Below are 25,602 nucleotides of genomic sequence, written 5' to 3'. Positions count from 1 at the left end.
TACTTGTGGAAGGAGAAGAGATAGATGAAAAAAATTCCTGTCTTAATTTTTCAGCATTTTCTCTTTTCTATTTATTACGACCCTTCTTTGACAGTTTTATTTCATGGATCTTGGATGCAATATAGATTTCCAAATACAGATTATATAAGTTATGATTCTCATGTAAGTCATAAATTGGCTGACTGGAGTAGCAGCATGCTGGGATCACACAATTCCCAGGAAATACCTGATAGTGTAAGTCAGAATAACTTAAAAAGCTGGTAATTTCATGAGCTAGAATATTTTTTTCAGTAGTGTAAGGAAAGAGATCACATTCTCCTAAGTGCAAAATGCATGTTCATTATGGAATTAAGCTAATATATGATAAAGGAATACTATTGCATTGCTTTGTTGCTACATAGCATAACACTGAAGACAAGCTCTTTAAAAATAAAATGTAATAAAAATAACCACTGGTTTTGTTCGTTAAATCTTCAGAAAACAATTTGAAGAAATGGCTTCTTATTTTAAGTTGTCTTCTGTAAAGGAATTTGCTAAACATATAACTAATGCCACATCAGAAGAACGACAGAAAATGCTAAGAGACTTTTACGCTTCTCACTATCCAGAGGTAAAAGAATTTTTTGTGGATTCCCCTTCAGAATTCATTAAATCTGCCAATGAGGAAGGAGAGAGAGTCAGGAATCTGTCTGAAAAAAGAGAGTCTCTTATAAAAGAAAGGGTGTCAGATTCTGTAACTTTGGCATTTAAAAATTGTACCAAGAAATTGTCTCAAATTTGCAGCCCAAAAAGATATAAAGAAAAATCAATTAAGTTTCGAAATCACAGTTTCCATAGAGAAGAGGTGCTTTGTAATGATGTGGAAACTAAGAAATTACCTGTAAGCTCTACCCAAGAGACGAACAATGGGAAAAACAGCCAAGCATCCAAAGATACTGTAGCATCCTGTTTCCTGAACAGTAAGTCTGGAGCGTATGAGTTGGAAAAGTTGGAAAATACCATGAAAAACCGACAGGATCTCACAGGATTGGGTGTTTCAAGAAATGGACCCTTTTTCAAAGTGGAAAACAAAAAGATAGAAAATCCAGTGTTAGAAAACACTTCTGTGGTAAGCTTACTTGGTGACACCTCTATTCTTGATGACCTCTTTAAAAGTCACGGGAACAGTCCCACACGACTGCCAAAGAAAGTTCTTTCAGGGCCCATGGAGAAAGCAAAACAGAGACCAAAAGATTTCTGGGACATCTTGAATGAACAGAATGACGAGAGTCTTAGTAAACTCACCGACTTGGCAGTAATAGAGACTCTGTGTGAAAAAGTGCCTTCTGCTGCATCCTCCAAAAGGAAAGAGGGTCTTGAAGCTCCTCTTTGGAAATCAAATGAGAAATTTTTGTGGAAAAAATTTAACTCCAGTGATACAGATGAAAGCACAACTAATACCCAAGAGTAATACATAAACACACAAATAAGTTACCACAACCAATGAACTTCTGCCATCAATATTTACAATACTGTATTGCACACTAATTATGTTACACAGTTGTAAACATATATTTTTAATAAACTCTTGCTCTAGGGCTTTCTTTTTAAGTCTAAAATGTTATCATGTATTGGTTTTCCTTGATAGCTGATTTGATCTTTTAAAAAAATATGATTGTATTATAGTATAAACCTCTTCTATGAAATGGAAAATATTCTGGGTTTGTTATCAGGAGACCTGGGGTATCTCTCTTACTGTATAATTATGTGACCTTAGATAAGTCATTTTGGCTGGTGTGCAGCCATTTCCTAATATGAAAGATGAAGGGCTTGAACTTGATCCACATGAGCGTCCTTCCAGTTTAAAAAAGGTTTGTTTCACTCTCCTAGATTCCATTAAGTCGTAGGCCAAATTATGCTCAGCCCCCAAATCAAATGTATATTAATGAGTTTCTTTCTTACTACCATTTGGAAAATTCTTAACTGTTTTATTTTCCCTCAGTATCATGTACTGCTATTAAGAAATTATTTATACAAAAGTAATAACTAGTACTGAATACATGATGTATATTAAAATAGTAAGCTTTTAAACTCAAAATCAAAGGAGTAAGTTGTATAACTTTATGATACATGATGCTGAAGTAATACAATTATTATCATTAGCCACAGAACACCAATGCATCAACTTTTTGTACAACTATATAAAGCTTTGTATAGTACTTTTGCACTTTTTTAAGTATGAGTCAACGAGAAAACATTTGATTTTATTTAAAACTCTTATATTCTGTTGAACTTAACTTATATAGTTTATAACCAATGGAATGTGCTTGTTGTTGAATTCACTTATTTGGAAACATTCACTCAGCCCCTATGGGTGCTGTGCTAGGAGCTCGACATGTACAGGTGAGGCACTGCTACCAGTAAAACAAAGGAAACCATATGTATAAAGAGTCGGGTCTGTAAAGCCCCTGGCATCATGCCTGGCACATGGTAGCAGGACCTGAGGCTTCTACTGACCCACACGCAGATACACTGTGGCAACTTTCCCTCAGTTGAACCGGCAGGGCTATGATGGGAGGAAATGTCCAGAAAATAGCAGTGAACCAGGAAATGGTGGTGCTCAGAGATCACTGTGAATTGCTACTGTATTGAGGGGAGGGGGCCTTTGGAGTATCCAGCCATCGCAGTGTGGAGCCATTGCTCAGAAATGGGGAAAAAAAAGAAAGAAAATCTTTTCTTAAGGGACTGAATGGCCAAGTATGTTTTTCTCTAGGGCAGTGTTGAGAGCTGTGAAATATATATTATTTCATGACCCAGTACATGTGTTAATACATATATATGAATGAAATAAAATGTTTATGAAATAATATTTACCCTTAAGTCATGCAACATATTTTGGTATTTTCTCTTCTGTTGCACTTTTGGCTCTTGTGTATGTATGTTTTTTAATGCTTTCATAACCCACTAAGTTGATTTCATGACCCACTAATGACAGGGAACCACAGTTCAAAAATTCTCTGTTTTAGGTTATATAGACTTAGTCTTTTTTTTTTTTTTTTTTTTGGCTGCTCGCAGCTGAATTGTGTCCAGACTTATTAGATGCTACATTTCACCACCAGGATCTTGCTACAAAATGAATGTGCTGTGCAGTGTGTGATAGACTTGACATATAAATGTTGTTAGACTGCTGTGGGGTCAGCTGTACGAGGAGCTCAGAAAGAAAGTAGATGCATCTTCATCAGACAGTAGGGTTCAGTCATTTTAATCGAAGTGTATCTTTCATAAAATAAAGTACCTTTTAATTTTTTTACATACACATGACCTTAGAAACATAAAATGATGTTCATACAAATATTAGCTCTATACTCTTCAAATGTAATTAAATGCTGTTTAATTTTAGATTTTTCTCAGTGCTGGTCAAAATGGGAGCAGAAGTACAGATCTGGAGTTTAAAAATTAGTTTCCAACAGATGTCAGTGAAATGTTTGTCATAATTATCATGTAGGAATGGTTTGCCAAGCAGAGTATGAGGTTCAGTATAGAAAGGAGCCAGTCAGAACGTTTCAGAAGGGTAACTGTAAGGGTTGACCTTCCTTGCAGTGGAACAGTGGGAAGATTTGGTTCAACTATTGATGAATGTGAGAACAGACACTGTAATAAGAATCCTTCCTTCCCCACTCCACTAGTGTCATGCCACCAAGTTTTCCCCCCAACTAAGAAGGTGACCACAGGCAAATCCCAGGGTTTCTTTCAGCATCAGTTACCCCTTTAAATTTGAGATGGACTGGATCATTAGTGTTCATTTTTTTAAGCAAACGAACTCTACCATAATTAGAGGCTCAATTATTTATAACAATTAAAATGGAGGTCTGTTGATTCAAGCACACCACTGTGGCTCCATGGAACATTAGTTTGAAAATGACAGGGATGAGATCATTGCTAAAAAATCTTCCAACTTCAAGTTTCCATGATTCTATTTGCCACAATCTGTATTTTTTACTCCTCTTCAAAGCAACAATAGAGTTTCTGGCTGCTAGCACTCAAAACATAATTATCAATATTGGAAACTGAGGCAAGATTCTGTGAGACCGTTGCACTTGAACTCTTCAGAGTTCCCTTCAAGCCCTGAAACCACTTCTTAGAGTAAATTAACATTATCTGCAAGCAGTGCAGCTGCCCCTAAGCGTTCAAGGTGAAAGAGCCTTAGTTTGCAGAGATGAGTTGGTGATAAACTTTTCATCCATAGAAAATGAGAAAGCCAAGGACAGTATAGGGTTGTTTTTAAAGTTGAATGTGCAGTTTTAAGATTCTGAAGTTATCCTTCCTTTATGATATAAAATAGTCATCTTTTATGAAATGATAGCATATCATAGTTTTTCGCCTATTTCATTGTCCTTACTTGATATAAAAATTGATAACCATATGTCAGTTCCCAAGTTTTGACATTTACTAGTCTATAAAATCGAAAAGAATGGGTTCACTGTTGGCCTCAAAGGTCATTTTTCACATATGAGGCAATAGAGCTCCACGGTCACTATGTCATAAACCCAGTTAACAGTGGGTCTAGAACCCACCAAGGATGTCAGTAAACCTATGAGATCCTATAAGATGCATCTGCCTTCAAAGAGCCCAGAGTGCAGAGCACTTTTTAGGCTCCTCACCTAATTCTCATTTAATCATCACTGATGTGATCTTGTTTCCCAGTTCTGTCACCACCTTCTTTTGCAAAGCATCCTCCACCCAGCGCTTCTGGAGGGCCTTAAAGGGAAGGTTCGCAAGCTGAGGAACAGGTCTTGGCACTGGTGACACTGCATTTGCCCTGGGTGACAGCCCCATGCACTGCCCTGTCTCCACACCTCCCCCAGTGCTGGCTCCGTGTGGTGTTTGTGGCAGGTGGAAAGAACACCATTGCCTCACAGGATCTTGCAGAGTATTAAGTATGAAAACAGCCACTTGGGTGTTTACTCTCTGCCCCTAGGGGGAGAGACTCAGACTGACCTTCCCTTCAGAAGTCTAAGTCTGTGTGGTCCCCAGCCCTGAAGTGGCAAGTCAGAACTACCTGCAGAGGCTTTTCCACACACAGGTGCCCAGTTCCCTCCCCAGAAGATTCTAGTTCAGAAGGTCTAGAATTCAGCATAGATACCCATTTTTATTTTTAAAGTTTCACAATAATTGTGATATGTTAATGTTTTGTCTGAGACTTTGTTGCTGGACAGGACTCACTTGACCGCTCCAGTGAGCCCCCAACCCACGTGAAGCCAGTGGACATTCAACTGAACTCACACTGGAGCCATCCTGTACTTTTTTTAGGCCCCAAAGTGGTTGTTATGTTTCCATAAAAATACCCCCACACAGAATTGTTTCTCTGATTAAACTTTACCAAAAGTACTTTATTTATTTTTACTGTAGTTTAACAATTTTTGTGGTAATATTTATCCCCTAAATTTCCAAATTTAAGACCAATTTTATTTCTATGAGCATGATGCCCTTATGTCACTGACATGGATAATGCCCAGTGGACATTCTTGGTTTTGTACTGCTTTCTCTCATAGTTAAAAATCAAGAATGCCTCTTTAGGGCTTCCCTGGTGGCGCAGTGGTTGGGAGTCCCCCTGCTGATGCAGGGGACGTGGGTTCGTGCCCCGGTCCGGGAAGATCCTACATGCTGCAGAGCAGCTGGGCCCGTGAGCCATGGCCGCTGAGCCTGCGCGTCCGGAGCCTGTGCTCCGCAACGGGAGAGGCCACAACAGTGAGAGGCCCGCGTACCGCAAAAAAAAAAAAGAATGCCTCTTTCTACAGATGTCTTTTTGGGCCCCTTCCTCTCATTGAAAGAAATAACTGAAACTCAATTTATATTGTTTATATATTTAAGCAAGGGGGAAAGTGTGCATCTTGGATGTACAGGAAATCTTGGAATTTCCTATACATCTCTAAGGAAACTCCAGTGAGTCCTCTTGCCAAGCATGAGTTTTTGTCCCCCTCCCCATATCTTTTAACTTTGGGTTTTTCTTTATTTTTTGTAAAGTGAGGCATGCCTCTGGACTGAAAGATGGACTTCAAAAGAAGCCTCATAATAGCTAATTCATATATATTTTCTTCTTTCCTAAAGCCATTATAAAAGTATTGATAAAAACAACAAAATATCTTAATTTTTCAAAACATAAATGTCAACATGTGGTCATGGGAACTTCTGATTTTACATGATCAGAGTCTGCCTGCCCTGCCCATCTGCCAGCGTCCTCACTATGCTTCCAACAGTCAACTCTGTCTCACTGTCTCAGCCAGTACTCACCGCCTTCCTGACCCAGTGACAATGCCCTGAGTGGCCTCCCTTCAGCACTGCCTGGCAAAACCCCCGTTTTTTCCAGGTCAGTCCTTACCCACCCCTCCCTGCCCCCAAGTATCCTGCTCACCAGTTATCAGTGGAGCCCACAATGCCCTGCCCAGCAACCTAATAGCTTCCCCTCCTCAATCAGCTTTCCCCACTTTCCTCAAACACTACATCAAACCCACATCTCAGACCTCTTAACTCCCCCATTTCCCTATTTAGTAGATACCTCACCCTCCGGCTTCACATATTGGGAAATGCCATCAGCAGAGGAGCTCTGAATGTCATATTTGGGACACTGCAGAGGCCCTATCACCGGGCAAGTCAACCCCAGAGGCAGCAATTCACTGACCTCCCATGAAAAGGGAAAACCAACCAGTTAGTGGGGCCCTTGCAGAGGTGCCATTCGCCACCTGAAATGGCCCAGAGCTGCCACATTGCCCTGAAAGGCATAACAGCTCCTATAGTCCTAAAAGACACCCTAGGGCACAGCAGTGTGCTGGGGGATGTTGGGGAGGACGGCCAGGTCTCAGGAAGATTGGAGTGTCCCCTAGGAAGGTATGTGGGTAAGAGAACAAGAGCCACTAAGGAACCCAGGCACAAATGACGGGTGCTCTCTGAGTAAAGCATGATTTGGAGATGGGTTTGTGGCCAGACCTGAAAGAATGGGAAGGCCAGAACATCACTTCCTCCCTTGGCCTTTAAAACCCTAAATGAGCAGGAACGTGGGCCTAGTAGAGAAGTTGGAGCTTTGGACTGCCAAACATAAGAATGCTCTGACGACTAACCTAACCTCCAAAATATGTAAGAGGGGCGGGGGGGGGGGGGGGAAGGGCGGAGGGGGAGACTGAGAGCTCGGGTGTCAATGACTGCAAGTCCTGAGTGTCGGGGGACTGGCAGCCCCTCGCAGATTTCCGTCTCTGGGCAACGGGAGGCTGATTGGCTTTTCCTCCCTCGCCTGTTATTCTGTGGGATGGTGTCGGGCACGTGGAGCCGCGCTGTGGCTTGCGGTGCGGGGTAGAACCGCGGACCCAAGCGCGAGCGCGCACCCTGCTTTGCCCCTCGCCCCCGCTTTTCCCCGGCCCTGCACTCCCTTTCCCAGGAGCGCTGTCGGGGAATCCACCTTACTCCCGGCTCCGCCTTCCCATCCCGCCCGGCAGGCAAATATTAGACAGTGTATGTAGAAATTGCTTCAAGTAAAGCTCATGTGAATTTTCCTCAGCGAGTTTCCAGAAGGCCACCCGCCGCCGCTGAGGATCGTCGCTGGAAACCCCCGCTGCAGTGCCACAAAACGGGAGAGGGGATTCACCGGCCCCAAGCAGGGGAGGCAATCTGTTTCTCCGAATCAGGTTTATTTTCTCCTTTGGAGGGAAAAAAGAAGGAAAGCTAATTAAATTACGCTCTGGCTGTATTGATGGAAAACATGAAAGCAAACTGCAGGGACTTGCGCCTCGAGGGCGCGTGATGTTCCATTAGCCGCAAGCCTCAGGAAAGTCCCCGAGCCCCTCTGTGCGCAGGAAACGATGGGTGGCCGATCTCCACCGCGCCCCGGGGTCTCGTCCACCGCGAAAAGTGAGGCAAGGAAGGCGGACGGGCGGCCCTTTGTGGGGTCCTGCTTACCCTCGAGCTTCGGGTGCAGGGAGCGCTTGATAATCCCCAACCCTGGTCTGGGGGACCAGGCGGGAGCTTGCGACCTCGCCGGGGACAGAGAGGGGCGAGGGACGTGGGCTGGCGGCGGCCTGAATTCCCCCCGCGCGCACACGCCACAGCTGCTCGCAGCCCGCGATCGCCCAGCACGCAGACACCGCTCTGGTCGGCGGGGTCAGCACTCTGCGGGCTGTGAAAGGCTAGACCCTCTGCCGGCCGTGCCGGGGCTGGGGGATCCAGCCGAGAGGGGCCCCTCCCCAAAGCCCGCGCGCGTCCCGCCCTGGCCGCGGAGGGCGCGCGACCACCGGGTGTGAAGGGCGACGGTTTCTGCGGTCTGGCTGGCGGCCGGCTGAAAAATCAGCCTCAGATTGATCCCCAGCGCGTCTAACTGAGGTCAAGCGAAGCAGGAGGGCGGAGGCGCCAGGGAGGTGGGCGGAATAGGAGCTCTGACTGAGGACGGTGAGGTGCGGAGGGAGGGAGGAAGGAAGCCAGCGGCTAGATGGAGCTCCTCCTGGCGGGTCCCAAGCTCGGTACCTGCGAGTGCCCCTGGGCAGCTCGTCCGGACACCCGACAGCTGCGAAGCCGAAGGTCCGGGGAGGAAATCGGGCCTAGCACCTACTTGCACAGTACCTAGGCCAGAGCCAGCTGCTCCAGGAAGCAGGCCCCCAACGTGCAAAAACACTCCACCTCCTGCCCTAACTCCATCCCTGCACTCCCCGCCTCCTCTGGGCCTGCTGCTTGTCCCAAACCGCATGTGTCGCACACCCCCGCCCAAAATCATCCCTGCACCTGCCCTCCCTACCTTCCATCTTCCTCCCGCCATCCAAGCCTGGTGCTTGGCCAAGGGTCCTTTCCCAGCCTGTTATCAAGTCCCAGAGATTATTTCTCCAAAATAACGACTCAAACTGCCAAGGGCCCGAGGTCCCGCCCCTCCACCTCCCATCTGGATGCCTGCAGACTTCTCCCCGGATTCCTAGTCTCGCTCCTCCTCCCTCCCTAATCCATTTTTCACACTGCTTCCAAGAGCCTGTTGAAGCACAAGGGGACCCCGGTGGTGGTAAACCGCACATTTCCTCTGTTAAGCAGGCTAAGGGTGCTTGGGCTGGGGAATAAATGTTCTGAGGACTTTGGCTCACATTTATTGAGCGCTTACTATGTCATTTGTTAAACACTTCAAGTGGATATTCTCATTTGACTGCCCAACAACCCTTCCGGATAGGTATTATTAAGTATTGTTATCTATTATTATGAAGGAAGAAACTGAGGCACAGAAGATCACACAGCTTATGAGTAGCAGAGGCAATTTGGAGTCAGGCAGTCCTCCCCCACTCCCCATGCGGCCCCCAGTCAGTTTCTCCACCACTGCAGAAAGCCCTGACCTTCCTATCAGGGATGGAATGACCCACAGCACCTGCTCCCTTTCCAGGACCCACACTGGCACCACAAGAGTCCCTAGCCCCCATTTCCTGTCTAGGACTTAGGGGTGATTCCTCCCCACTGGCCTTTCTATGACCTAGGTAAGATGGGCAGACACTGGAGATGGTAAACAGGGACCATCTGATTACCATTTGCTCAAGTGAATCTCTGCTTTTTATTTCTGTGAACTGAACTATTATGTAATAATTGAACTATTATGTAATACACTAGTAAACAACCAGGAGATCACTGAAGAAATCAAAGAGGAAATCAAAAATACCTACAAACAAATGACAATGAAAACACGATGACCCAAAACCTATGGAATGCAGCAAAAGCAGTTCTAAGAGGGAAGTTTATAGCAATAAAATCCTACCTCCAAAAACAAGAAACATCTCAAATAAACAACCTAACCTTACACCTAAAACAATTACAGAAAGAAGAACAAAAAAAACCCAAAGTTAGCAGAAGGAAAGAAATCATAAAGATCAGATCAGAAAAACAGATGAAGGAAACAATAACAAAGATCAATAAAACTAAAAGCTGGTTCTTTGAGAAGATTAAAAAAAATGGTAAACCATTAGCCACACTCATCAAGAAAAAAAGGGAGAAGACTGAAATCAATAGAATTAGAAATGAAAAAAGAGGGGCTTCCCTGGTGGTGCAGTCGTTGAGAATCTGCCTACCAATGCAGGGGACACAGGTTCGAGCCCTGGTCTGGGAAGATCCCACATGCCGTGGAGCAACTAAGCCCGTAGCCACAACTACCGAGCCTGCGCGTCAGGAGCCCGTGCTCTGCAACAAGAGAGGCTGCGACAGTGAGAGACCCGCGAAACGCGATGAAGAGTGGTCCCCACTTGCCACAACTAGAGAAAGCCCTCGCACAGAAACGAAGACCCAACACAGCCAAAAATAAATAAATTTATATTAAAAAAAAAGAAATGAAAAAGTAGAAGTAACAACTGACACTGCAGAAATACAAAGGATCATGAGAGATTACTACAAGCAACTATATGCCAATAAAATGGACAACCTGGAAGAAATGGACAAATTCTTAGAAAAGCACAAACTACCGAGACTGAACTAGGAAGAAATAGAAAATATCAACAGACCAATCACAAGCACTGAAATAGAGACTGTGATTAAAAATCTTCCAACAAACAAAAACCCAGGACCAGATGGCTTCACAGGCGAATTCTATCAAACAGTTAGAGAAGCGCTAACACCTATCCTTCTCAAAATCTTCCAAAATATAGCAGAGGGAGGAACACTCCCAAACTCATTCTACGAGACCACCATCACCCTGATACCAAAACCAGACAAAGATGTTGCAAGGAAAGAAAACTACAGGCCAATATCACTGATGAACATAGATGCACAAATCCTCAACAAAATACTAGCAAAATAATCCAACAGCACATTAAAAAGATCATACACCCTGATCAAGTGGGGTTTATGCCACGAATGCAAGGATTCTTCAATATACGCAAATCGATCAATGTGATAAACCATATTAACAAACTGAAGGAGAAAAACCATATGATCATCTCAATAGAGGCAGGAAAAGCTTTTGACAATATTCAACAACCATTTATGATAAAAACCCTCAAGAAAGTAGGCATAGAGGGAACTTACCTCAACATAATAAAGGCCATAAATGACAAACCCACAACCAACATCATTCTCAATGGTGAAAAAATGAAACCATTTCCTCTAAGATCAGGAACAAGAAAAGGTTGTCCACTCTCACCACTATAATTCAACATAGTTTTGGAAGTTTTAGCCACAGCAATCAGAGAAGAAAAGGAAATGAAAGGAATCCAAATCAGAAAAGAAGAAGTAAAGCTGTCACTGATTGCAGATGACATGATACTATACGTAGAGAATCCTAAAGATGCTACCAGAAAACTACTAGAGCTAATCAATGAATTAGGTAAAGTAGCAGGGTACAAAATTAATGCACTCTTCCATTCCTATACAATAATGCTGAAAAATCTGAAAGAGATATTAAGGAAGCACTCCCATTTACCACTGCAACAAAAAGAATAAAATACCTAGGAATAAACCTACGTAAGGAGACAAAAGACCTGTATGCAGAAAACTATAAGACACTGATGAAAGAAATCAAAGTTGACACAAACAGATGGAGAGATATACCATGTTCTTGCATTGGAAGAATCAACATTGTGAAAATGACTATACTCCCCAAAGCAATCTACAGATTCAATGCAATCCCTATCAAACTACCAATGGCATTTTTCACAGAACTAGAACAAAAAAATTTTACAATGTGTATGGAAACACAAAAGACTCCGAATAGCCAAAGCAATCCTGAGTAAGAACAACAGAGTTGGAGGAATCAGGCTCCCAGACTGCAGACTATACTACAAAGCTACAGTAATCAAGACACTATTGTACTGGCACAAAAACAGAAATACAGATCACTGGAACAGGATAGAAAGCCCAGAGATAAACCCATGCACACATGGTATGTTTGATAAAGGAGGCAAGAATATACAATGGAGAAAAGCCAGCTTCTTCAATAAGTGGTGCTGGGAAAACTGGACAGCTACATGTAAAAGAATTAAATTAGAACACTCCCTAACACCATACACAAAAACAAACTCAAAATGGATTAGAGACCTAAATGTAAGGCCAGACACTATAAAACTCTTAGAGGAAAACATAGGCAGAACACTCTATGACATAAATCACAGCAAGATCCTTTTTGACCCACCTCCTAGAGTAATGGAAATAAAACCAAAAATAAACAAATGGAACCTAATGAAACTGAAAAGCTTTTGCACAGCAAAGGAAACCATAAACAAGATGAAAAGACAACCCTCAAAATGGGAGAAAATATTTGCAAATGAAGCAACTGACAAAGAATTAATCTCTAAAATTTACAGGCAGCTCAGGCAGCTCAATATCCAAAAAACAAACAACCCAATCCAAAAATGGTCAGAAGACCTAAATAGACATTTCTCCAAAGAAGATATACAGAGTGCCAACAAACACAGGAAAGGATGCTCAACATCACTAATCATTAGAGAAATGCAAATCAAAACTACAATGAGGTATCACCTCACACCCATCAGATTGGCCATCATCAAAAAATCTACAAACAATAAATGCTGGAGAGGGTGTGGAGAAAAGAGAAGCCTCTTGCACTGTTGGTGGGAATGTAAATTGATACAGCCAGTATGGAGAACAGTATGGAGGTTCCTTAAAAACCTAAAAATAGAACTACCATACTACCCAGCAATCCCACTACTGGGCATATACCCTGAGAAAACCATAGTGCAAAAAGAGTTATGTACCACGATGTTCATTGCAGCTCTATTTACAATAGTCAGGACATGGAAGCAACCTAAGTGTCCATTGACAGATGAATGGATAAAGAAGATGTGGCCCATATATACAATGGAATATTACTCAGCCATAAAAAGAAATGAAATTGAGTTATTTGTAGTGAGGTGGATGGACCTAGAGTCTGTTATACAGAGTGAAGAAAGTCAGAAAGAGAAACAAATACTGTATGCTGACACATATATATGGAATCTAAAAAAAAAAAAAAGGTTCTGAAAAACCTAGGGGCAGGACAGGAATAAAGATGCAGATGTAGAGAATGGACTTGAGGATATTGGGAGGGGGAAGGGGAAGCTGGGATGTAGTGAGAGAGTGGCATGGACATATATACACTACCAAATGTAAAATAGATAGCTAGTGGGAAGCAGCTGCATAGCACAGGGAGATCAGCTTGGCGATTTGTGACCACCTAGAGGGGTGGGATAGGGAGGGTGGAAGGGAGATGCAAGAGGGAGGCGATATGGGGATATATGTATAGCTGATTCACATGTTTATAAAGCAGAAACTAACACACCATTGTAAAGCAATTATACTCCAATAAAGATGTCCAAAAAATATTCTTTTTAATTAAAAACAAGGAAGGGAGCATGGTCTGCTTCTGGCTGCAGCTCTGCAGTCTCCCTCTAGTGCCCCCTATTGGCAGAGCCAATGGTGCCACTGACAGAGGGGAGGGTCAGAGTCCTATGATGGTCCCACAGGACAGAGCAGAGCAGAGTTGCGTGGATTGGGAGCTTAATAACTGGCACAGGGGAAAAGGGCAAAGAGAAGGGAGACTGGGAGCAGGAATCACGAGCAGGGGAAGAGACGTAGCAATGGGAGAACGTGGGACAGTTCTCCCCAGTCACCTCTTCTGGGGCATCGAATGGAGAGAATATAGAATACCCTTGAAACAAACAGTGTCAGATGGGCTGACTTTGCCCCAAGCCCATCTCCTCCCACTTCACACGCCAGACTTAGTAACACATACCACACACATATATATACTATACAGACCATACACCACACACACACAGCACGTACACACACCACACACACACACCACACACACACCATGCTTTTGCTCATGAGATTCCTCAGCCTAGGTCCAGTTCCCCAGAAGTGGGTCTGGGACAGGTTTGGTCTGCATGTGATGTATTAAAGAAGTGCCACCAGGGGAGGGGGAAGAGGGAGGAAGCCAAGCAAGGATGTGATTTCAGGCTGCATCCAGTGGATGTAACTTCAATCTGAATTTGCTGGGGACTCTGGAGGCTAAGTTGTACCCACAGGCATCCTAACCTGAGGCCGGAGAGCCTGGATTTCATACTCCTGCACTTAGGAGTCAGAGTCGGCCGTGTCTGACCCTCCTCTGCCCTCGTGGCTCTTAACCAATGGCTGACCCTGCAGTTCCATTCCAGGTCAAGATGAGTGGTATTCAGAGTTGCCACTCTTAGATGGCCTTCCTCCCTCCCTTCTTTCCTTCCTCCCTCCCTCCCTCCCTCCTTCCCTCCCTCCCTCCGTCCCTTCCTCCTTCCCTCCCTCCTTCCCTCCCTCCCTCCCTCCCTCCCTCCCTCCCCCCTCCCTCCCTTCCTTCCTTCTTTCTTTCCTTCCTTTCCTAACACTTGTGGGGCCTGGGTAGCATTGCATGTGGAGGCTCCAGCCTACAGCCTACCCTCCTTCTCTCCCTGCCCATGGCTCCATTAGTCACTGAGAGGGGCCTCACATGCAGTGGTGTGGACATCCCAGCTCTGTGCATATAACTTCTAGTTCCAACGAATACATACCCCTTGGCCACCCCTCAGGCCCAGGAGTCCATATATCAAGTGTACGCTCCAGGAAAGAGACCTGCCTGAGCCTTGGAAACAGTGGAGTTTTGGGGTTTTTTTTTGCGATACCCTGGCCTCTTACTGCTGTGGCCTCTTCCGTTGCGGAGCACAGGCTCCGGATGCACAGGCTCAGTGGCCACGGCTCACGGGCCCAGCTGCTCTGCAGCATGTGGGATCTTCCCGGACCGGGGCACGAACCCGTGTCCCCTGCATCGGCAGGCGGACTCTCAACCACTGTGCCACCAGGGAAGCCCCAGTGGAGTATTTTTATCATTTCTGTTTTTATCTCTCCTTGGGTAAAAGCTGAACACGCTACTTCCCTTATTTTGTTTCCCTAAACATTTTAGCATGCATACTAAACAGACCAAATCTGTGGGTAATCAATATTTTTATCCTCCTCCTTAAATCCATGGACCTTAGATAATTTTAACTCTGAGTCTCCCTTCCCAGATAGTGTGCTCTTTTTATTATGTTTTATCTCTTTAAAAACCCCACAGAACATTAATATTGTTTGGGTTTGATACAGGTAATTCTGTTTACATTTATGCCCATATTTTTATTTTCTTTGTTCATCAATCCTTATTGCTTCTTTGACCGTCCATCCCTTTTTCCCTCTATCTGAAGTGCATCCCAGAATTTCCTTTTGTTAGCTTCTGTCGGGGGGAAAAAAAAAAAAACCCTAAGTTTATCTTTTTCTGAAAAGTGCTGATTTCAGCACCTTATTGATTCTTTCATATCCTAAAGGGCTTTTGAACAGTTTTTGTATCATCTGATAAGGGTGGTAAAGAAAGTGAGGAATTGAAGACTTTCCAATAAATGGAAAAGAGGAGACAATGTTAATCAACTTGCTTTTCTTTGGGTGGTCCTTTATGCAAAGACATCAAGAAAAAAAATACAGCTTTGAGAAAGATGTACCTACAAAAGAGAAAATGATTCATCCTTATTACTTTGATTTTCTTTCATATGGTTCTCACCTCTTCTGAGGACTACAGGATACTTACAAAAAGTTTCTGTCCTCGAATGGCCTAAAGCATTTGGAGCATCCAAACCTCCTAAAATTGTTTATACACTCTGGTTCCATTTTATCAGTTTCTACTCAATATTAATTCACCCTAGTCTGGCTTCCAGACTCATAATTCTATCTAAACATCTCTCACTGAAGTCACCAACGGCCACTGTGTCAATTCAGGTACTTCTAGAAGCAGACTCTGAGATAGAGTTAGAGGTGCTTCATTGGGGCTAACACCTGTGAAAGATAAAGGAGGCGGGGGAAGGAGCAGGCAGGGAGAGCCCCCTACCACGCTTTGATGTGGATCTGGCACCTGTAAAGAAGAGAGGGCAGGAAGGGGAGAGGGTAGGAAGGACACTGGGCTTCGGGGAGTCTGAGCCCTAGCACTACCACTCTAGTCAGCCACTGGTTGAGGGCTGCCCTGGAGGAACAGGCCTTGTTCAAATGCTGAGGCAGATCCTTAGGGCACCACAGCTAGAGGCTGTCAGAAACTGCACTCCTTGGGCCAGGTCCTCCCTGGCAGGGGGATTTGAGTGGTGTACTGACATGTGACCATGGCCACTGTGGCAATAAACCCAGGGTCATCCTCCAGCCTTGATCTCACCTGACTTCTCTGAACATCAAGACTATTGACCTGTCCCTTCTTCTGAGACTCTATCTTGCCTTGGCTTCTGTATCTCAGTATTTTCCTGGTTTACCTGAGATGTCACTAGATGTTCTTTGTGAGAATCCATGTGACCTTTATACATGGGTATTGTCCAAGCCTTACTCTTAGGTCTTCTGCTCCACATTCTCCCAGGTGATCTCACCCACACCCATGACTTAAATTACAATCCTGATCTAGAACCCGGTCTCAAATTGGCAACTATAAGAGAGTCAGAGGACGGCTTGATTCAGTTTTGCACATGAGCCTGAGTCCTCCTCTGTCCCTCCAACCCTCAGCTTTCTCAGAGCACATTGCATCAATAATCAATTCTGTAATCTGGACTAACTCCCACCTCAGATTTGACTGGAGTAGTGTACTTGAAGATACTCTGTAAACTGTAAAACTCACACAAAATAATGTTGTTATTATAACACTTTTCAAAGTTCTCTATTTTCTAGAGAACTTTATCTAACTTTACCCAAATCCCTCTTTGCATTAAAAATTCAGCCCGAATTGTATTTTCTACTACCCCATTCATTCACACTCTGCTCTGCATAAACATATCCCAAGGCTGTCTTACTTGGAACACTAGTGTCCCTTAAGATAGAAGTTGATGCGCCATGAAAAAAGTCAAGTTTGAGAACTATTGCTCTCCTGGAAAGTTAAAATATACGCTCTTATATTAAAGGTCCTGAGAAGCATAACCTTTTTAACCACTTTTTTCAACTGCCTTAGCCACAGGGCCTTCTTTTTTTTTTCCATGCGACACTATAAAATTCCTGTAGGCCACTAGTGTTCACACAGCAGGTAGAAAACTTTGTTCTATGCAGGTGGGGCAACTAACAATTCCACCTAAAGAGGTCATCCACAAGCTCTCCCTACCAAAATCCCCCCCTAGTAGGGGGAGACCTGACTCACATCCTTTTCAAAGCCTGGCTTTTCCCTCTCTTCCTTCTATTCTGTGAGCTCCTTAGAATGGTTCCAATAAACCCACCTTTTTGAACCAAGTTGTCCAGTGTAAGTTCTGTTGGTCAAAACTGAAATGCTAGGGCTTCCCTGGTGGCACAGTGGTTGAGAGTCCGCCTGCCGATGCAGGGAACACGGGTTCGTGCCTTGGTCCGGGAGGATCCCGCGTGTCGCGGAGCGGCTGGGCCCGTAAGCCATGGCTGCTGAGCCTGCGGGTCCGGAGCCTGTGCTCTGCAACGGGAGAGGCCACAACAGTGAGAGGCCCGCGTACCGCAAAAAAAAAAAAAAAAATCTGAACTGCTGCCTGACACACCAGTGGGCAAAAAGTCAGTGGAGGGGCCAGAGTCCCAAACTGGAAGTTTCCCGAACGCCCCTTACATTTGAATGGATAACCAAATTGTGGTGTATCCCTACAATGGGATACCGTACAGCAATGAGAATGGACTATCTTCCACATGGGCAATAATATTCATGAATTTCACAAATATAATTAGACAAAAAAGTGAGGCATAATATGAATCCTTTTTTATGAAGGTAAAAAACAGGCAAGGACTTCCCTGGTGGCGCAGTGGTTGAGAGTCCGCCTGCCGATGCAGGGGACACGGGTTTGTGCCCCGGTCCGGGAAGATCCCACATGCCGCGGAGTGGCTAGGCCCATAAGCCATGGCCGCTGAGCCTGTGCGTCTGGAGCCTGTGCTCTGCAATGGGAGAGGCCACAACAGTGAGAGGCCCGAGTACCACAAAGAAAAAAAAAAAACAAAAACAGGCAAAACTAACTAATGCTATTAGACATCAGGATGGTGGTTGCCATTGGAAATGAACAGGGTACAAGAGGGCTGGTTTCCTGGGTGTGCTCACTTTGTGAACATTCATGAGCTGTACCTTATGATGGATGCATTCCTCTGTATGTATGTTATACTCCAGTAAAAAATTTTGGAGGGGTGGTGTCAGAAAAGATCATTCCCCACTGACAATTCCATTGGCAAAACCACCCAGAGGGAACATGTTGATTTCAGGACCAATATAAATGATAGCTCCAATATGATAGCTCCAGTTGTCTTAGCTCACTCTGTGTTTGGTTATCACATTTGTCTAAACATCTGTACCCATAACTTTTACATTTCTATGCATGTCAAAGAGTCATTCTGTATTAATCTTGTTTTATGTTGTCTATATTTTATGATACTTTGACATCTCAGGGCTTTGGGGACCCAGTGAGGGACTGCCCCTCCCAGGATTAGCTAATTCCTCCAGGCAGCAAACAACTTGCCTGCATATCTTTCAGATGCAAACTAACCCATCCAGAGCCCACACTCCAAACCACCTCCTCTATCTGGATTTTACACTCCTAGAGGCCATATCCTCTGCCCTAATCACAAAATACTAGACAAGGAGGGACCACCCCTATAGCCCAGAGCTACAGAAATTATTCAAACTATTCAATCTTGAGACTGCTCAGCTGTTCACCCTACCTCATCCATCCCTTCCCACAAAAGTCACAATGAAGGCTTGTGCCCATGCTTTACCCTCTCTTTCTGCCTCCTGATGGACCCTGGTGCTCCCCCACATGGCCCTGCTATGCCTCCAGTTTCTAGGGATCTGTGAGTACAGACTTCTTCTTTAATGGCAGCCATTTCCACATGTCTTACCGACCTGATAAAAAACAAATCCTGTGTACATTTCAAAGCACATTCATTCATTCCACAATTTTTTTTAAGCACCTGCTATATTTCAGGCATAGTTTTAGATGCCAAGGATAGAGCAGTGACCATACAAACAAGGTTTCTGCTCTCATGGAGCTCATGTCTAATGGGACAGAGATAATCAACAAGCAAAGGAATAAATATTTCCAGATAGAGTTAAGGTGGTATGAATGAAGTAGGCCAGGATGGGTCATTTTATATTGTTTGATTTTTGTTTGTTTGTTTTTTAGGAAGACTGGTCAGAGAAGTTCTCCCCTTAAGGAGCTGACACTTGACCCAGAGCCTGAATAGATGATTGTATACCAAGGGCACCCAGAGATCTGTGATGGGAGCCTGGAGTCATCGAAAATAACCAGAATGACGTATTGTTGCCAATACTCATCCAGAACAAATTTTCTCAGCAAGCAAAGGAGGGCTTGAATCCAACAAAAAATAATGTACCCGCATCAGCAATGTCCACAGCCTGCTCCAAACAATTTGCCTTCCAGATGCTATAAAACTGAGGTGCCCAGGCACCAGGACCCAGGGGATGGTTGGACTACCTGCCCAAACCCTCAGGGCAGCAACCAGCTTGCATATGTGTTTCCATAACTGTTTGCAAATAGAAAGGAATTGTGTAGAGCCCTGAGCGCTCTTTGCTCTCCATCCCTGGGCACCCACTGCCTGGTTCAGCTTCGCACTGACAAGAGCCTTCCCTGGCCACTGCAGACCTGACTGCCCTCCCACCTGCCCCCTACCCCAGGCCCACCCCAGGAAGGGCAGGCTGGCCATCCACCATCCACATTAAGAGCAAACAACATTTCCGCCAGTTATTTTTTAAGATCCAACTGACTTTGGACAACATTTGAATCAAATAAGGGTAGAAAAATGAAATCTCAGGGCCCTCAACTCATCAGTGGCACAATACGGGTCATTGACATGATGCAGGTCTGTCCAGGGTCCTGCAGCTAAGGGATGTGTACGCCTGGGGGCAGAGAGGGGCTGGCAGCTTCCACATTCCCCTTCCTCAAAGCTCCCGGGCTGGGCCTGGGTATCTCGCACTGGGAACCTTCCACACACGCCCTGGGCCCCAAGGCCAGCACTACACATACCTCCCTTCACCAAGGAAGAGCCAGGGACCCCAGATCTGAGCATGCCTCCCACTGGAGCCTCCAGGAAAGAGCAGATCCATTTCACTTGGGGCAACAGGAGCTGGGCCGAGCGAGGCCGGCTAAGTGGAACCTGCACGTAGCATCTCACTCAGGCTCTTTTTCCACAGCCTCTCTCTCCTCAGAGGGTTTGTGCCAGTGACAACTCCTCAGAGAACATTTCCTAGGAGCCCCGGTGGTAATTGGGCTCTGTCGCTGAAACTGGCTTGTTTATCTTTGCCTCAGATTCCAAGTTTGTCTCTCACCATATATCTCCCTGGCGGGTTTGTTTGGGTACTCATACAAACACAGCCCTTCAGCTTTGATAGTCATCCTTCCGGAGCCTTTTTTCTTTTTTCTTTTTTCTTTTTTTTTTGGCGGTACGCGGGCCTCTCACTGTTGTGGCCTCTCCCGTTGCGGAGCACAGGCTCCGGACACGCAGGCTCAGTGGCCATGGCTCACGGGCCCAGCTGCACCGCGGCATGTGGGATCTTCCTGGACCTGGGCACGAACCCGCGTCCCCTGCATCAGCAGGCGGACTCTCAACCACTGCGCCACCAGGGAAGCCCGGAGCCTTTTTATATGTCAGTAATGTCATGCTTCGGAGCTATGAAAACTCGAAAAGACCCCATTATACCTTGCAGCAATTTAAAACCAGCAGAGATCTCATGGAGAGCCAGAGAGAGCTTCTCTGTGGCCAAGATACAATGCTGACCACCGCTAAAATGTCATTGTCCTCCACAAACTCCGTCAGGTACTTGATGGCCTGTGAAAAGGGCAATTCCCTTGTCTGTAGATAAAAGTCTCAAGGCTCCCAGCTGTCTTACAAATCAAGCAAGACTCTTTCTACTTATCAAGCATTCTGTATTTCCCTATTTAATCAGAAAGCCTGCAGAGGCACGGCCCCCACTTCCTGTTTAATCACAGAACCAGGCCTCAAGGGTCACAAGTTGGCTATTAAGCAACCTTTATGCATAAGTGCCTTTTTAGATAAAGCTTTCATGGAAAGTGCCTAAATCCTATAAAAGTCATTTATTTGCTTACCCACAAAATTATAATATTCATTTTGTTTGTGTAAACCTGCCAGTCCCTAGTCATTACTAGGAACCACAAAAAACCGTTTCAAGTAGGATTTCATCCCAGACATAGTTTCCAGTTTGAATCTGACATATTATACCTGAGAGGATTACAGGAAACCATAGATAATTCCTAATTTCTACTTTGGGTCTTCATATAATAATTTTTCTTTTTCTCTTTTTTTTTTTTTGCTATTTGAAGAATCATCCCACACAGGAAGAGGCTGGGAACTAGGTATCCGGGAAGGAACGCTGGCCTTGGGAGGACACTGCCCCTTCTTGTAGCCGTCACAAAATAAAAGAGATGCCCCTTTCTGTCTGCAGTTATCATTTGGACAGATTACAAAAATGTATTTGGGGGTTTGGGCACATGGTTTGAATCTAGACGCCCCAGGCAGGGTGCGGGACAGCACTGGCAGGAAGCCCCAACCCCCATGCAGGATGGAGCAGGGAGGTCAAGGCCACTGCAGGACCTCGGGGGGGGAAGGAGCCATGGAAGGGCCAGCTGTCCGCACAACCCAGCTGCTGGGTTGTGGCAGCCTGCTCTGCCCGGGCCGCTCCCCACTCGCTGGGAAGCACATCAGAAACCTGTCCTGAAGCCTCTCTCTCTTCTCCCAAGTTGAAAGGAAAGACAGCAACCTTCAGGGGCCTGACAGGCCCAGGGGACTCTGCACTGCCTGCTCTCTCCATGCGGCGCAGGGGGGGGACAGGGCGGGGCCCGGCTGGGAGTCCCCAGAGGTTCATACCCTCAGGGCCCTGTTGTCTGACACCATCCACCTGCCTGGAGCCCGCTGGCTTTGAAGAACCCCTGATTTGCTAAAGAATCTGGAGGAGGAAACGGTGAGAGACACAAAAACAGAAGGCAAGTGGCGGAGGACCTTCCAGGCACCATTTGGGGAGTGTCAAGTAGTGGCTTGCCTAAAGCTTCCCTCCTATAGCACATCAAAGTGCCTGACCTCTTACTTTACAGCTTCTTAAATTCGTGTCCATGCCAAGGAAGCTCACTTTCGTACGGTTAGTCATACTCCTAGTGGTTTCCTAGACTTCCGGGGAGGCTTCTGGGAAAAGATGGCCTTTGACAGACAAGCCAGAATTAGGTGGATGGGACACAGAGGCAAAGGCATTACAAGCGAAAGAGCAGCCAGTGCCCCCACCAGGAGATGCAGAGCCCCCTGGGATGCTCAGAGGATTGGCGGATCCATCCATGGGTGAGGCTGGGCGGGGGCACAGACTGGAGCCCAGAGGAGTGCTCAGCTGAGGAGCTGGAGGTGTTTCTCAAAGCAAGCAGAAAACGACTGAACAACTTTGCCCAAGACGGACACGATGTTAGACCTGCCCTTTAGAAAGATGAATGTAGCCACAGGGTGAGAAATGGATTGGAGAGGGGTGAGAGTGCAGGCAGGCAAACCAGTAAGGAAGGGTGGAGAGCCTGACCCAGGGCAGAACTTCTGGAAGCATCTGTAGTATGCACTGGAGGACCCATTTGTTTTGTTTCCAATCCTTCTTGGACAGATACTTTTATAAAACATATTACCAGCGAAAGTGAAATTTTAAAAGAATATACACACTATAAGCCCTAATTTTTTATCAAAACAGTTTTTAAATTGGAATCAAATATACACAACATAAAATTTTTCATCATATATAGTTTCATTTTTCATCATATATAGTTCAGTAGTGTTAAGTACAGTCACACTGTTATGCAACCAATCTCCAGAACTTTTCCGTCTTGCAAAACTGAAACTACCCATTAAACAACCTTGTATTCTCTCTTGCCCCAGCCCATGGCAACCACCCTTCTACTTTCGACTACTCTGGGTACCTCATTCAAGTGGAATGGTACAGTACTTGTCCTTTTGTGTCTGGCTTGTTTTACCCAGTGTAATGCCCTCTGATTTCATCCATGTTGTAGCATGTGGCAGAATTTCCTTCCTTTTTAAGTTTGAATAATATTGTACATTTTGTTTATCCTTTAATCCTACAATGGACACTTGGGTTTCACCTATCTTTTGGCTAATGAATAATGATACTATGAATATGGGTGTACAAATATCTGTTCAATCCCTCCTTTCAGTTCTTTGGGGGATATACCCAGAAGTAGAATTGCCAACTGTATGGTAATTTTTAAAAATATTTTTACTAACTGCAAAACTCTTTTCCACAGTGGCTGCACCATTTTACATCTGCACCAGCAGTGCACAGTGTTCCAATGTCTCCGCAACCTCACCAGCACTTGTTATCTTCTGTTTTTTTTGTTTTTTTTGTGTGTGTGTGGTATGCGGGCCTCTCACTGTTGTGGCCTCTCCCGCTGCGGAGCACAGGCTCCGGACACGCAGGCTCAAAGGCCATGGCTCACGGGCCCAGCCGCTCCGCAGCATGTGGGATCTTCCCGGACCGGGGCATGAATCCGCGTCCCCTGCATCGGCAGGCGGACTCTCAACCACTGTGCCACCAGGGAAGCCCTCTTCTGGTCTTTTGATAGTGGCCCCAATGGGTGTGAGATGAAGCCCTAATTTCTCATCATTAGATTCAACCTGTATAAAATTATCCATCAGACCCTATAACAGTTTAGAACACTTCAGGGTTAAAACAATTTAAAACAGTTTAACACGCTTACTCTCAACTTCTGAACTCATCTCGTTGCAAACCAATGACAAGTATTTCCCAAACTGGCCCCAGTCTGTGGACCAGACCTTGAGTAGCACTCCTAGGCCATGTCTATCCCGGGGGTGAAGAGCAGTGGTGGTCAGAGCCAATCTTAACTGAGCTCTTACTCTCTGGCACTACGTGTATTCATCACGAAACCAGCAAAACATCCCTATGAAGTATATACTGTTATTATGCCCAGTTTACTGAGGAGAAAGCAGAGGCACAGAGGTGACGGGCCTTGCCCCATGCCAGCAGGTCAGGAGGTGGCCGAGGCAGCTGTGAACCCCGGCAGTATGGCCTCAGCCATTTTTGTAATTATTATTGTTTTGTTTGTTTCCCAAGATTACTTAATTGATTGGTCATATGTGGGGGAAGACGGAAGGCTCCCAGGTTCTGGTTTGAGTGACGAGGTGGACAGGGATGCCAAGTTTGGGAGGAAATGTGATCAGTCTAGCTTCGGACATGTCAAGATTAAGGTTCGCATGTGACATCCAGGTGGAGCAGGGCCATGGACTGCTGGGCAGTAAGTTGTGCTCTCCGTAACAAGGACGGGGCTAGAAGTGCAGCTGCGGAAGGCCAGGGCGAAGGTGACATGAGTTTGGTGAGATACCTCAGAGAGACCAAGAACATTCTAGGAAGAAAGAGAGGAGCCAGAGGAGAATGAGGTGACAGACAGGAGTGGGGAGAGAGTGTCAGAGGGAACGACATATCGACAGGGAGTCCAGGGCTACGTGGAGGCCACACAAGACAGGATAATCTGTGGAGCTGGCTGTGTGGTGGCCCCCAGGGCATCATGGAAGCCAGGGAGGGGAAAGCTAGGTTGCCAAGGGTTGAGAGGTGGGTGGTGGTGGGAAGGGTGGAAGAAGAGACCAAGAGTGAGGACCACTCTTCTAGAAGCTCAACTGTGAAGTAGAGGAGACAGAAGACCATCCAACTATGGGTGTCTTGTGTGGTAGGGGAGAGACTGGGCCAAGGGTGGGTTGTTATTTTGTCTCACCTTTTAAAAAAGAAGGTTGGAACAAACATGAGTTTGTTCTTAGTTTGGGGGTGAGGGGGGCAGGGGAACCCAGTAGGAAGGTGAAAGATTGAGAGGAATCTGTGCTGATCGCTGGAGGCATAGGGCATTGGATCAGGAATGGTCAAGCTTGAATAGGGAGAGAAGCCCCTTTTCCCCTAAGAAGGGAGGGAAGGCAGTTTATGATACAGGTTCACTTGTGAAAGAGGGAGGAAGCTGATGCCCTCAATGAAGCTGGTGGCAACTGCCTGCTGAGAGCGTGTGGTGTGAGGGTCCGGAGAAGGGAGGCGGACTTTGGACACGCCACTGAGAAACAGCAGTGAGAGTCACCTAGGGCGGCAGAGAAGACGCACCAGAAGCAGGAAGAGCCCAGTGAGGCTGGAGAAAATGCGTCAGCATGAGCCCCATCGCCCATGTGTGAGATTTTTCTTCATCAGGGCTCAGTTGCCCATGCACAGAAGAGAAGGTGGATGACAAGATTGAACCCAGTTAAGGTTTCACAAGTTGGCTCTGACTATAGTCAAGGGGGCAGGAAAGTGGAGTGATTGCTGTCACGAGAGGAAAGGAATGAAGTGATTTGTGGTGGTTTTTTAAAAATGTGCAGTGGGATTTCTTGTTTGAGGAGAACATGTTCAGATGGACAGGGTGAAGGTTAAGGAAAGTTGAGGACAGTGGAGTTAAGGTTCATGGACAGCAAAGGCAGTCAGGACAGAGGCAGGACGTAAGGTGGAGAGAAAGACCTACCTTCAGATGCCAAAGGTCTTAACATGCATGGGAGAGTGTCAGGCCAATAGGTGACAGGGGGTAAAGGTGGCATCTCTGGGTAGCTTGAGGCTTCGGGGAGGTTTTTCCAAAGAGTGGAATCATAACA

General features: G+C 45.5%; 1 protein-coding gene across 4 annotated transcripts in view; it reads left to right on the top strand.

The window, feature by feature from the left end:
- The window catches only part of ERCC6L2 (ERCC excision repair 6 like 2), a 158,518-nt gene extending 137,142 nt beyond the window's left edge, over window positions 1–21,376 (top strand). For 2 of the 4 annotated variants that reach the window (XM_019940413.3, XM_019940412.3), the window contains exon 19: window positions 478–2,859. In XM_019940413.3, coding sequence (XP_019795972.2) covers window positions 478–1,450 — 973 coding nt within the window. In that variant the 3' untranslated portion in view covers window positions 1,451–2,859. Of the gene's footprint in view, window positions 1–477; window positions 2,860–19,094 lie in introns of those variants that run through there. The other 2 variants (XR_012332448.1, XM_033857844.2) reach the window with 2 other exon arrangements.
- The last annotated feature ends 4,226 nt before the right edge of the window (window positions 21,377–25,602 follow it).

Source organism: Tursiops truncatus, chromosome 6 (genome assembly GCF_011762595.2).
Source record: "Tursiops truncatus isolate mTurTru1 chromosome 6, mTurTru1.mat.Y, whole genome shotgun sequence".
Taxonomy (NCBI): domain Eukaryota; kingdom Metazoa; phylum Chordata; class Mammalia; order Artiodactyla; family Delphinidae; genus Tursiops; species Tursiops truncatus.
The sequence above is the reverse complement of the archived record's forward strand: the minus strand, read 5'-3'. Positions and strand labels throughout refer to the sequence as shown.